This window comes from Gobius niger (assembly GCF_951799975.1).
Source record: "Gobius niger genome assembly, chromosome: 18".
NCBI lineage: Eukaryota > Metazoa > Chordata > Actinopteri > Gobiiformes > Gobiidae > Gobius > Gobius niger.
In genome coordinates this window covers 8,174,160-8,188,657 of record NC_136869.1, presented here as the reverse complement: position 1 = coordinate 8,188,657, position 14,498 = coordinate 8,174,160, and the positions used below count along the sequence as shown (strand labels likewise).

Genomic DNA, 14,498 nt, shown 5'->3' with positions numbered 1-14,498 from the left:
AACACCTTTTTGAGTGACAGTGCAGGATTTTAGAGGCAGTTGTGGTGAACAGGTCTGGGCTCATTCTACACATTAGGACATGGGTGGAACGTGTAGGGGGAGGAAAATACTTAGACTTAACATTTTTAAACCGTATAGTCCCTCTAAAGGAGCATTATGCAACTTTTTATGTTGAAAAAAAAAAAGTTTATATTTACTTTTCATCATGGGGGTCTCTAGGATGCTCCAGGATCAATTATTTGGAAGGTTTTAACTACTGAAGGACCCTCTCACTGGAAAATCTACAAAACAATTGTTCCTGGAGTATTGTGGAGAACACCGTGATCAAAACTAAAGGTGCCATGCTGAACACAGCCGCTGTGTCACTGTTCTGCATGAAAAGTTGCAAAATGCACCTTTAAGGCTGTAGTGAGGAAGATACAGTACATCCATTGATTAGCTAGCCACAGCTGCCATGGGGCACAATGATAGAAGCGAAGCGCCCAAGCATTATTTTGTCATTATTTAAACTAATTGGGCTCGATCTTCCACCTGGCACAAGGACAACTTTGCTCCAAACAAGACGGTCATACACTATGTGCCTGCACCACTGGCGAGAGGGCGGCATTTATTTAAGAGGCGTGGTTTATTAAAAAGAGCACTGAGCTCTCCTCTCCTACGGCAGCCTCACATTCTTTCCTCATTCAAATCGCACTGCCTCATGTTCTTCCTTTATCATTACAGGCTTAAGCTCTATCAGATCAAACTTCTTTACTTTACTCATCCCACCGGGGGGAAAAAAAGAAGGACCAACAGTGTTTATTTTCACAGCTGTACGGTGAGTCCCAAGAAATGTATACGAGTGTGTTACCTTTATAGACTTGTCCATGTCGCCTCCACAGAGAGACTGAAGAGGGATTCGAAACGGTTTCCATGTTGGATTCAAATTGTTCTTCACCACCTGAAAGAAAGAAATGGACACAATGTGAGCGAGACAGGCTCTACGTGAGACAGTAGGAGTGGTAGTGCTAATAGTAGTAGTAATAAAACAGTACATAACAACACAGTAGTCTTATAGCACATTTCCAGACATCACTTGGCAATATCACGCATAATTTAACTCTTTTATTTTTAAGAAGTCCTTATTTTCAACAGTTCACTTATTTGCATATGTTTCTGATAAGACAACAAGGAAAAAGGTTGTTTATTCAAATGTAACAGTTCACTCCAGGGACACCGTGAGCTCACTGAACTTTGACCTGGAGATCATACATTTCCTAAACCCAACCAGCATGAAGACACTCTGGACATTCCACTGCTACAAATCTTGATCTCAGAATGTAGACATGTCCATTACTGTCCCTTTAAAGAGCAATGCCTGTCTGACCTTCTGACCCTTCTCACCGTCGGCCCCTTGTCTGAACTTCTGACCCTTTCCCCTCGTAGCCATACAAGTTATCTAGCAGTGGTACCTCTGTTCTGTGCGCCAGCTGCCATCCTGTTTCTGTTAGCTTGAAAAACTCCAGGTAAGGATCAGACTTCCCAAACAGATCCTACAAAAACAACGCAGCAAAACAGATATTAACATGTTTCAATCGGAGACATAAATCAACGACAAATGTGCCCTCACTTTGTTGTCCAGCTTCCTCGCTTCCACTTCAAAATTGACCACTCTGTTGTCTTTGATTTCCTCAGCGCTGATCTAAAAAATTACATTAACCATTTAATTTGTGCGCTAAGACTTAAAAACATGTATGTTCTTTCTTTGCCGCTCACTGTGATGGTGCCTTTTCCGGCCGGCGTCTTGTTCTTCAGTACCAGAGGGCGAGTGTATTTCCGACTCGACACGACCTGCGTGTGTTTACAGAGGAGTTAGTGGAAATAGATAAGAAGAAACAAAGGAACAGACCAGAGCCAGAATCAACAGATGGTTGTGGAGTCAGATTCCCCAGACCTTTACACAGCTTTACACAGACAAAAAACTATTTCACTGTCAAACTTGTTCATTCACAGTTAAGTTGGGGCAGGACAAAATTATCAATTAAACTTCTGTAGTCTTTGAAACATCTGAAATGATCACACGGGCCTCACATGTCCGCTTCAAATAAAAAGAAGAATCATCTAAAATATACCTCTAGAAAATAAATACAACCCCTAAACAAAGTATACGATTAATAGTAATTATTGAATTACAAAGGGCACTCAATTAAAAAAATGTAATCGGGTAATAATACTGATGGTAATCGTATTTATAGAGGACTAACATTAGGCGAACAAAATACTTTTTTGCTGATGCCTTTTTTTAGATTATTAGCTCTCATAGCACGATATCCCCTCCTGGAGCCGCCACCTTAACGTGGTGGAGCGGTTTGAGCTCCCGAATGATCCTATGAGCTCTGTTGTCGGGGGCTTTGTACCCCTGGTAGGGTCTCCTATGGCAAACAGGTCCTAGGTGACAGGTCAGACAAAGAGCAGTTCAGAGACCATTAGACTATTAGAGACCAACAGAGACCAAGAAGAAGAAGATCTTTATTTTATATTGCGCCTTTCACAGACATGAGACAATTGAACATTCACTCCTTTCTTGGTGATGGTAAACTACGTTTGTAGCTTCAGTTCCCCTGGGGGAGACTGTCAGAAGCGCTTTTGCGACTACACACGTCTGCGCCAACGGACCCTCTGACCACCATCATACATTCACTCACACACATCATTCATCCTGGCCTATTGTGCATGTTTTTAGTGGTAGGGGAAACCGGAGTACCCGGAGGAAACCTACGCAGACACGGGGAGAACATGCAAACTCCACACAGAGGCCCCATCCTTGGTGGGAATCGAAACCGGACCTTCTAGCTGTGAAGCGAGAGCACTGACCGCTGCGCTACCGTGCCGCCTTCCATGGACCCACCACCTCCTTGCTTACGTCAGACTAACACTCATCTCCACTGTACGATGGCTTGAAGACTAAGTCATAGGAGCAACCAGAGTCTGTCGTAGCAAGTTTCAGGCTCTGTCTAACGATATTTTTGGTGCAGTTACAGTAAGATGCTGTTCTGTTCACGCCTGGGCACAGATGCTTTGACTCTGACTGGTGTCGTATTCCGTGACAGAGGTCATAGCTCACTCTGCGGCCAGGATTCCTAAATATCAGACACGCAATTTTAGATCTTTTCATGCATGTGTTTTGAAAATATTATCTGTTCTTTTTGCTTTACTTGAATAGTAGCTTTTCTGGTTCACCATGTCATAAAATGAGGTATGTGGCCTCCTGCTGACGAGGCAGTCATTTCAGAGCGACAACTGAACTAACATAATTGCAGTTGTGAACTTGTTGTCCGGGGGAGGCGGGGGACATGGAGTCAGAGTGGACTCTGTTCTCCTCCTCCATTGTCGATGCGGCTGCTCGTAGTTGTGGCCGTAAGGTCTCTGGTGCCTGTCGCGGCGGCAATCCCCGAACCCGGTGGTGGCGCCCGGAAGTAAGGGATGCCGTCAAGCTGAAGAAGGAGTCCTACCTGGCCTTGTTGGCTTGTGGGACTCCTGAGGCAGCTGAGAGGTACCGGCAGGCCAAGCGTGCTGCGGCTCGTGCGGTTGCGGAGGCAAAAACTCGGGTCTGGGAGGAGTTCGGGGAGGCCATGGAGGAAGACTATCGGTCGGCCTCGAAGAGATTCTGGCAAACCATCCGGCGCCTCAGGAGGGGGAAGCAGTGCTTCACCAACACTGTGTACAGTGCGGGTGGGGGGCTGCTGACCTCGACTGGGGATGTCGTCGGGCGGTGGAAGGAGTACTTCGAGGACCTCCTCAATCCCGTCGTCACGTCTTCCAATGAGGAAGCAGAGGCTGAGGACTCGGGGGTGGGCTCGCCCATCACCGGGGCTGAAGTCACCAAGGTGGTGAGAAAGCTCCTTGGTGGCAAGGCTCCGGGGGTGGATGAGATTCGCCCTGAGTACCTTAAGTCTCTGGATGTTGTAGGACTGTCTTGGCTGACACGTCTCTGCAACATCGCGTGGCGGTCGGGGACAGTGCCTCTGGATTGGCAGACCGGGGTGGTGGTCCCTCTCTTTAAAAAGGGGGATCGGAGGGTGTGTTCCAATTACAGAGGAATCACCCTCCTTAGCCTCCCCGGTAAGGTCTATTCCGGGGTGCTGGAGAGGAGGATCCGGCCGATAGTTGAACCTCGGATCCAGGAGGAACAATGCGGTTTTCGTCCTGGTCGTGGCACACTGGACCAACTCTATACCCTTCATCGGGTACTCGAGGGTTCGTGGGAGTTCGCCCAACCAGTCCACATGTGTTTTGTGGATCTGGAGAAAGCGTTCGACCGCGTCCCTCGTGGTGCCCTGTGGGGGGTGCTCCGGGAGTATGGGGTCCGGGGCCCTCTGCTAAGGGCTGTCCGTTCCCTGTATGACCGCAGCAGGAGCTTGGTTCGCATTGCCGGCAGTAAGTCAGACCTGTTCCCGGTGCGTGTTGGTCTCCGCCAGGGCTGCCCTTTGTCACCGGTTCTGTTCATTACTTTTATGGACAGAATTTCTAGGCGCAGCCAGGGGCCGGAGGGTGTCCGGTTTGGGAGCCTCAGAGTCTCATCTCTGCTGTTTGCGGACGATGTTGTTCTGATGGCTTCAACGAACCAGGACCTTCAGCACGCACTGGGGCGGTTTGCAGCCGAGTGTGTAGCGGCCGGGATGAGGATCAGCACCTCCAAATCCGAGGCCATGGTTCTCCACCGGAAAAAGGTGGCTTCCCCTCTGCAGGTCGGTGGGGAGTCCTTGCCTCAAGTGGAGGAGTTCAAGTATCTCGGGGTCTTGTTCACGAGTGAGGGACGGATGGAGCGTGAGATCGATAGACGGATCGGTGCGGCGTCAGCAGTGATGCGGTCGCTGTATCGGTCTGTCGTGGTGAAGAGGGAGCTGAGTCGGGGGGCAAAGCTCTCGATTTACCGATCGATCTACGTTCCCACCCTCACCTATGGTCATGAGATTTGGGTAATGACCGAAAGGACAAGATCGCGAATACAAGCGGCCGAAATGAGTTTCCTTCGCAGGGTGGCTGGGCGCACCCTCCGAGATCGGGTGAGGAGCTCAGTTACCCGGGAGGAGCTCAGAGTAGAGTCGCTGCTCCTTCACGTCGAAAGGAGCCAGCTGAGGTGGCTCGGGCATCTGTTTCGGATGCCTCCTGGTCGCCTCCCGCGGGAGGTGTTCCAGGCATGTCCTAGTGGGACAAGGCCTCGTGGAAGGCCCAGGACACGGTGGTGGGACTATGTCTCCGAGCTGGCCTGGTGTCGCCTCGGGGTCCCCCCAGAACAGCTGGAGGAGGTGTGTGTGGATCGGGAAGTTTGGGCATCTCTGCTGAGACTGCTGCCCCCGCGACCCGGCCCCGGATAAAGCGGAAGAAAATGGATGGATGGATGGAACTTGTTGTTGCGGCTGTGTCTGTGTCAAACACTTCGAAGTAGGGCTAATTAAACTAGCCTCTGTGCTACTGTATATACTTTTTATATATATATAAGCTGGCTGTTCTGTCAAATTTTCAGACTCTCCTGCGACTGTCATCACGCTGTCTTTTTGAGTTAGTCATTTCATTTATTTACCCGGCAACAAATGAGTGCTCTTGTCTTGGCCAAAATTGTGCAGAGTTCTGGTTCTGGTGGTAACAATGAATTCAAATAACTTACACCTGTAGTAAAATAAGGGCGTGTAATATTGACAACAGAAGTAGTAGGAGGAGTAACAGTAGTAGTAGTAGTAGTAGTCGTCAGAGTAAACAGAAACATGTAGCGTCAGGTCCCTCCGCACACAGACTCTTTGGGACAGGGCGGATGTTGATGTTTGGACACGGTTTAAGGAGGACGTTTCACAAAAGAGTGTCCTGTTACAACATCAGGGCCAGTACATTTGCACATAATACAGTGACAGCGTTTACATGGAGACCAAAAATCTGATCATAATCTGGAGTTCTCAGATTATTGAAGGGTAAATAGGATAATCTGAAATTCATTATCTGAACCTAGAAGTTTTGGATTCTCCAATTTCTGAAGAGAAGGTAAACGCATCAGATCGGGTTAACCCAATTTCTCCAGTTATCTGATTTCTTGAACCATGTAAACGCAACCACTGAAGTAGTAATTAAAATACTTTCCCAGCAATAAAGTTTACTGATCACAGAAACCATCTGACTGTGCTCTTACCTGTCCTAAAGTGCACTCCAGCTCTCCCAGGAAGTCGTCGTCGCTGAGGTCGATCGTTTTGTTATCGATGTCGTAAATGCCGAACTTCAACTTCTGCACGATTTCGAAATAGTAGTCCACCATGAACTTCTTGGCAAACTTCGGGCAGAGGCAGTTTTGGACTTTCTCTGTGCGGCCCAGCTGAACAAGAGGACATCACGTTCATATACATTACAACAGTGACAGTCATGACACTTGATTCATCACATCCCATGACTCAACCCTGAAGTTTCCACAGTGGGTTAACCATTAACGCGTAGTCGCACAGGTGGACCATAAATCCCTGTAACACGCCATATTTCAAGTGGTTATTCCATATTGTTGAAGTAAGATTTTCCACGACACAAGACATGAAAGCTTTCTTGTCGTCTTTACTATCTCCACCATCAAACTAAGTAATAATGAGATAAACCAGGTGCCCTCTAAGGTTAGTAATGTTTGATATAGCCTAGTTTGTGTGTTTTGTTTTTGTTATACACTCCACAGGGTAAGTTTGGCCGACCTGGGCAAAGAACTAGCTGAGCCAGCCTCTGAAACCAGGCCAAATGAAAGCTGCAGCAGAGACTAGTGCTGCAGTGAAATGCACTCTTATGCTCTGCAACGAATATTCACTAGGGACAACTAATCGATTACTAAAATAGTTGTCAACTACTTCAGTACTTGATTAATCGTTTTCTAGTGAACACAGACTAAAATAGAGCAAAAATGACATGACAATTATGTATTTTGGATGAAAACCTACATTATTTTTAAAGTGAGGGTCTGCAGTGTTTTGTACATTGTAAATTTCATAAATATCTGTCTTTACCTCGTCCAATCAGAAAGCAGAGTTAGCACAAAGAGCCTCCTACAAACGTTTACTTTAAGTTTACTCCATCAACATGTCCTCAAGCGGCGCCACTTTAGCTTTATGTGGTCAAACAATGGAAAAAATACAATTTCCATGCAGCTTTCACAGCCAAGCGATTAATCGATTAATCGTGAAAATAAACGGTAGATAAATCGATTATCAAAATAATCGTTAGCTGCAGCCCTAATATTCACCCCTTAATTTGTCTTCTTCGATTCCTTAGGCACATGTGATACTAGTTACAGCACAGCTCCCACAGAGAATTTGAGTGTTATGGTTATTATGATCATAGAGATTTGATTTAAAACAGATATTGTTGATTCTGGAATTGAAATGGGGACAAAAATCAGGTTTATGTTTTGAATACGGGCATCTCCACCTGTTTTAGAGCCACACAGAGTTGAGCGACTCTGTGCAGCTCTCCTTTTACATAACAAAAACAGCAGAGAGCTCCTCGTGCTTTGACATTTGTGTGTAAAATGGAGCTCACCCATGATAGTTTGCAGCTAATATCTATTTCCACACAATCAAAGACTTTCCTCTTCCTGCCTCTCCTCCCTATTCTTAAATATTGGCCTGCAGAGCTTTGCGAAGTCGTCTGGAACTCAGCCTATCCATCTCAAAAGCCTGGTGTCGAGTGCATCGCAGACAGAAATGATGTAATTGAAGAGTTTTCACTGACCTCATACCACTTATCGTCAGAGCTGCTCATTAACAGCACACACAGCGGGTCGGACTTGGAGCCGATGTCTTTGTCCAGAAGATGCTCACAGGAAACAGTCAGCTCCACCTTCGTCACACACTGACCCGCCATCACTAGAACAAGACAGAACCTGCTTAGAACAACTGCAGGGATTTAAGTGTTTCCCACAGACTAAGGCCCATCATCCACCTTGCCTCCAGTGTCTGCGTACATTGGTGTATGAGTGAGAGTGTGACTGGGTGACTGGTTCCTTTCCTGTAAAGCGCTTTGGGCATAATAAAGGTAGAAAAGCACTTTATAAGTTGAGACCATTTACCAATACTTTTGTAAACGCTGTATAAACAGAGAGGTGTGGACCGGATATCTGGATAATTATTTCTCCAAGCCTCGCGTATCCATGGCAACGTTATTAGTTTGACCAATAAATCAGACCATGGAGCTTGAACGTTGCGTCATCATCAGTTCTACATTAAATCTGTTGTGTGGACAGAGACAGTTTGTTATACAGTTGTGGAGATATCAGGATATGTGAGGACATGGGGTCTGGAGCGGTTTGTAAACTAGACCGGTTTGGGGGGAAACTTAGCTTTTTCTACACAAATTTAAACCAGGCTCAATCATGACTTGTTCACAGTTCTTAACTTCTGTATGAGCGTCTCAAAGTAAAAGTGAACACATGGCACAGCTGATTTTTACTTTCACTGTATGGATTGAGCCGAGAGGCCGATGAGAACTGGGCTATATTAAAGTCCATTTTATAAATTAGGATAGGAAAACATTCACATATGATTTTTCTTATCGCTGTTCAATATAAAGGGCTTAATATAGAATAACATAGTATTTTTTGTTTTGTTGATGAGCGCTCTGTCCCACCTAATGGACAAATTTTGCATATACAAAGGTGTTTTGATGCAGGACTAAAGCACAGTGATATCAGGCTGTGGTTGTTGCCTGTCACCTGCATATAAATGACCTTGGCTACTCCCATAAAGACCCAGACCACTTTACCCTAAAGACACTTGAAGAATAAACTATTAACGATCTAGTGCTGTCGAAATGGGCCTATAAGGGGAGCCCTAGAAGTCAGAGTCTCAACAATGCTATATTAAAGGGGCTATACCTGATTTTGAACCCTTTTAGTCAAAATGTGACGAAATCGGGTTTTTTTTTACCATCAGGAAAAAAGCTAACCCTTTTCGTCACATATTGACTATTTGGGTTGACAATACACAACATAAACAAACGTCACGCGTGACGCATCAGGCTGATTTTTTCACTTTCACAACATACATTTATGGGGCCAAAAATAATTTTACCCTAAAAAAAGAGAGAAATGTATAGCTCCTTTAATATTGTGTAATAACGTTGAATAGGATTTTGAAGACATTGTAGGACTTCACAGCATACAGTATTAAAAAGAAAATTCCACTTCCAGAACGATGATATGATGATGGTGGTGTTGCATGTATGTCTAAAGCGTAGTGGAAGTACGTTTCACAAACAAAATAATGTCGCATCTATGTGTGAAGCTACTGTTGTTTACTTTTCGTGGGGATGTTCTAAAATACAGGACTAAACTCCAACAATTTACTATTACGTAAATGACGCACACGCCCTGCCATAAAACATGTACGAACCAAAGTGTAGTAAGAAGCTAACTACAGTTAACTTTGTATTGATCCTAAAATAAAATGATCACCTTTAACATACAGCTTTGGGGCTGTTTTGACCAAGCGATTGGCCTTTTGAATTGCGGTGGAAAAAGTGACTAAAGGAACAGGAAAGTAATCTGCCGAGTGGAAAGAGTGAAAGCTCGTAGTTATTTACCAAAACATAGCAGGCTAACAGCGAGGCGAAGCTAATGGCGCATGAAGCGACAGGGCTAATGTACAAGGTGGGAAATAGTTAAAATGTCAGCTTACCGTTCGATGTATAAGAGTCCGAATAAAATGAAAGATTGTTAACGGAGTGAGTGTACGCTACAGAAGATCCGACCAAACCGAAAAGAGGCAGTGCCCGAGGAGGAGCCCCGCATTATACTCTAGAGGGGTCATAGCAACCGTCACCATGGCAAATGTGGCGGCCATCTTGGGTTTCCCGCATTAGCCGAATAAATTGATTTAATAAACTGCTTTAAATAGTTTGCACATCACACTGTATCATCGACTGACTATTAAACAATTTATTTCACAACAATGACTTTACTTTTCTCCGAATATGCTGATTCTAGGCAAAAAATAAATAAAATTGTATTCCATGATAAAAATAAACAAAGCACAGCACTATAAAAGCTATATCATCAAATTAGCAAAAATAATAAGAATATCACATTAACAAATAAAGTCTTCTTCATATGTTTACATGAGTTCCGGAGCAGAAATGACAATAGCAACATGGCCGCCAGAGCTGCACGTCTGTTCCACTGAACCAACGTCCCATTTAAGTTTAGATCGCGACTGTGCGCATGCAAAGACAGACGCAGACGGGAGGGGGTGGAGTCGTCGCGCGCGTTCATGTTGTGCACGGTCAACGATAGTTATTCAGACCAATCCTGTTATCACTGCAGCACATGCGGTCTGCTCGGAGGGAAATACAGTTTGTGAAAATGTCCAAAGGCCAGTCACTGCGAGATTTGGTGGTGGCGCGCCTGGTCGCGGCCACTGAAGAGATATTCGAGCTGTTTGAAAAGACAATTAAGGAGTATGAGGAGGAACTTTCCCGCTCCAAGGAGGAGAACCGGAGGAAACAGCGGCTTCTGGACTTGGTTTTAACCCCGACTCTCCAGTTGGTAAGAGTAGATGCCCTGCACGTTCCCTCACCGAGTCCCCGTTCCACCCGCATCTCGGACATGACCGATGAAGAGTCAGGGGGGCATGATGAGGAAGAGGAGTCCTCAACGCACCAACGAGGACAAATTGAGCACCGAAAAGTCAGACCGGTTACCCACCACATTCCCTCACAGAGTCCTGGCACCCGTTTCTCGCAGGAAATGACACACATTGCACTGATGGATGAGGAGTCAGAGGAGCGTGTGGGAGAGGAGTCCTCAGCCCATCAACAAAGACAATCTGAGCACCGAAAGGAAAGGCAGGAAGAGGAGGACCAAACTGTGAACTCTGATTCTCGAGATGACAGAGTTTGTGAACCTCCTGTAAGTTCAGCTGAAGAGGCACATGGAGAGTCTGTGTTAAAGACCTTGGGAAACTATGGAGTCAGGTTGGACGGTGAAGGGGAGGCTGAACCCAAGACGCCTTTGAGGAAAAAAAAGAGATGCAAGAAGCACCAGTGCCCTGTTTGTAAAATGAAATTCAAGTATAAGATGGATTTGCGAGTCCACAGTAGGGTTCACCAAAGAGAACACAGCAAAGACAAACCCTACAGTGGTTCAATAAGTGATAATCCGAATCCACAGAAGAGAAAACACGAGGATGAAACAACATTTGACTGCACGCTTTGTAAGAAAAGCTTTCGCCACAGGGTTGAGTTAGATGCTCACCAAAGAGGACATGCCCACGAGAAGCCGCACAGAGACTCAATATGGAAGAAAACCTTTTGCCACAGAAGTAACGGAAATCCACAGAAGAAAACACACAAGGATGAAAAACCATTCAGCTGCACACGGTGTAAGAAAAGCTTTCGCCGTAGAAGTCGTTTAGTTTTACACCAAAGGAAACACGGCGAAGAGAAACCTCATTGCTGGTCATTGCTGTATACTGTGTAAGGGGGTCCAGACTGTTCAAATGCAAGACCTCCTGTTATGGAGATTGACTATGTGTGTTTCGTTAAATATGGTTAATTTGAATTTCCCGTTTCTCTTCTCTCTTCATTTTAACGTTTTGTTGTTGTTACTTGTTTTTTACTCAAGACCACAATTTAAATTCCAGTTCGTGGATCCTCTTCATGGCGATAATGGCGAGGAAACCTGTTCATGTTCTGATTGTTAGAAAATAAATTGAATGTTGAGATTTATATGGAATGTGGATTGTTGACTCTGTCGGTGTTGGGGATGTTTATGATCGATTTCAAGTCAAGATCTTTACCTTTACATACAACACACTTCCTTTGAACCTATGATTTGCCAACAAAATGAAATAAGTAACATTTTAGCTCGAAAAGGAGTGGGAAGAAGACAAACTTATTTACTCCCACCCCCATTCATACATTCTAAGTAATTTAAAGAGGGTTTTTTTGCTTTTTTCAGTCACATAGCACCAGTCTATATCACACTACAATGATGACCAAACCTTCTGTTGGTCTGTAAATGCAGTAAATTAGAATAACTGCCTTGTATAAAATGTCTCTCTCAAAATGGCTGTAGTGAATGTCTTGAAATAGGCCTCTGTCTCTTTAAGAACCTCTGAGCCTTTCCGACACGCCCCCTCCACACGCTGTCTGTGGCATCAGTGGGGAGGGGGTTCTGCTGAGGAGCAGTGGTTGGTTACTCGGCTGGTGACGAAAGCTCGGAGGCGTCTCCAGGAGGTGGGGGCGTTCCTAGGAGGACTCAGGCAAACTTGTCCCTAAAATGGCTGCCATCAGAGTTTTTACTGTTTACTCAAAAATACGTGAATGTGCCAAGGCAACACTTCAGGCATGTTTTTAATGAGGGAATGACATAATAACATGATGTAAAGCTTGAAAAAGTAGCTTTTGCATAATACCCCCCCTTTAAATATGTGGTAGCTTGTAGTAATGAAACAATTAAGTTAGTTATATGTTTACGCTATCCTCGAGCAGCCGGCCTGCCTGTATTACTGGTTATGTTGCTGTTGTGTGGAATACATGGTTATGTGTACATATTACAACGTCTAAGAATGTATGTATTTCTTTCCTTTTTGTTATCATCAGCACCAATACCGTTGCTAGAATCAGTTTAGTTTATTTCTAGGAATAAGACATGTGCTGCTAAACATCAATATAATGATGATAATAACAACACAATTATGGGCTTAGTAGAATAAAAAGTGTATGTCAACAATTAGTCGTTATGCTGGAGGTTAGAGCATAAAAGCTTAAACAGTGGCATCTGTGGAAGTTTACGAACCGATTATTGATGTTTTGGATAATAATTCAACTTTTTGACAATCACCTTACATAATTATCACTGGGAATAAATGTTTGTGATCTTGTCCTGAGAACCGGCCTGAACCATGAAGTGTGACTCAGGGCTGTGTTCTTGTTTACACTAAAGAGTTAACCTGGATAACACCAGGCTGCTGTGTGCACTCCAACATTTGGAACTGCACAGCAGCCTGGGGACCATGGCTGAAATTTTCGCATGGATTTGAGAACCAATCACAGAACAAGGAGGGACGGCAAGACGATGACGCGCTATTCGATATACGGAAGCCTGTAGTTTATTTACGGATAAAATTTAAAAAAAGTTTATTTATAGATCCAACATGACAGCAGCAGACACAATGGTATTTTTTTTCGATCAAGCTTTAGACCTTGTTCTAAATAGTTTATCTCAAAAGTTTACAGCGGGTACGTCATACGTCATCTCATACGATGATACGATTGGCTGTGGCTACGTGCAGACTTTCTTTTTTTTCTTCCGTATCGCCCAATAAACGAGTATGGACGATCGTAAACCACACCTCTCCTATGAGAAAATGAATTGGTGGTCCCCAGACTAAATATCACTTGTGATTTTAGTCTGGTCAGGCAACTAAAGAGTCAGAAAAACAAAGACAATCAGCCTTTTCTTCACAAAGACATGCAAATGAAAGTCAACACCTTCACAGACCAGACAGGAAAAGAGCTTAGTGTATTTAAGATTCAAATCTCTTGATCTCCATTGTGGCCCAGTGGGAGTCCTGACACTGAATCTTGCTCTTGAAAGACGTGAGAGCCCTCGCTCCTGATAAGATAAGATCAGATAACCTTTATTGATTATTATTCACTCTACAACCCCCCTTTGTAGAGCTGACTGTAACAAGTACATTTCTCCATTGTGAGATCAATAAAGGCTATCTTATCTTATCTTATCTTATCTTATCTTATCTTATCTTATCTTATCTTATCTTATCTTATCTTATCTTATCTTATCTTATCTTATCTTATCTTATCTTATCTTATCTCATCTTATCTTATCTCATCTCATCTTCATATCATGGATGGGGGCACAATTTTATAAGAGAGTCTACAGTGAAAGTGTATGTTTCATGCCACATAATTACATCAGCTTCTCTCAATAATGGGGGGAACAATAGCTAAAATATTGACGTCACTTGAAAATAATTGTACTCAAATAGAGGTAAAAAGTAGTGGCCCAAATAGCTAAAAAGTTACCAAGATTTTAAGGTTTTTAGTTTATCACACATGTGTTTCTTAGTGATGACTTTTCTATCATAATCATTTCAACTGAATTAGTTAAAGTAGAAAAGGAAGAACAAAGGACTGAAGGGAAAGTCAGGTCACTCAAAGAGCTTTACAGAGAGGAATCACTCACACATTCACACCAGTGTACGCAGACACTGGAGGCAAGGTGGGTGTCTTGCACAAGGACACAATGACAGTGAGCACCTGCAGGGAGGGATTCGAACCCCCGACCTTCTGACCATGAGACGACCCGCTCTACCATCGGCCCCACTGGTATATTTCAAATGTAACATGGGAAATGCTGAGGCTCTGCTTGGCTAATCTTAAATATGTAGCTACGAGTAACGGGGGCGGCAGCATCAGTCTGTCGGGGTCGGTTGTTGTAACGGGGGCGGCAGCATCAGTCTGTCGGGGTCGGTTGTTGT

General features: G+C 44.3%; 1 protein-coding gene across 1 annotated transcript in view; it reads right to left on the bottom strand.

Annotated features, from left to right (window-relative positions):
- Window positions 1-14,498, bottom strand: part of LOC306977880 (copine-3-like) — a 32,772-nt gene that overhangs the window by 8,521 nt on the left and 9,753 nt on the right. The window contains exons 10-16 of the mRNA XM_079576319.1: window positions 9,675-9,786; window positions 7,732-7,865; window positions 6,161-6,340; window positions 1,756-1,830; window positions 1,610-1,681; window positions 1,452-1,532; window positions 851-940 (exon numbers count right to left, since the gene is read on the bottom strand). Of these exons, the coding sequence (XP_079432445.1) occupies window positions 851-940; window positions 1,452-1,532; window positions 1,610-1,681; window positions 1,756-1,830; window positions 6,161-6,340; window positions 7,732-7,865; window positions 9,675-9,786 (744 nt within the window). The remainder of the gene's footprint in view (window positions 1-850; window positions 941-1,451; window positions 1,533-1,609; window positions 1,682-1,755; window positions 1,831-6,160; window positions 6,341-7,731; window positions 7,866-9,674; window positions 9,787-14,498) is intronic.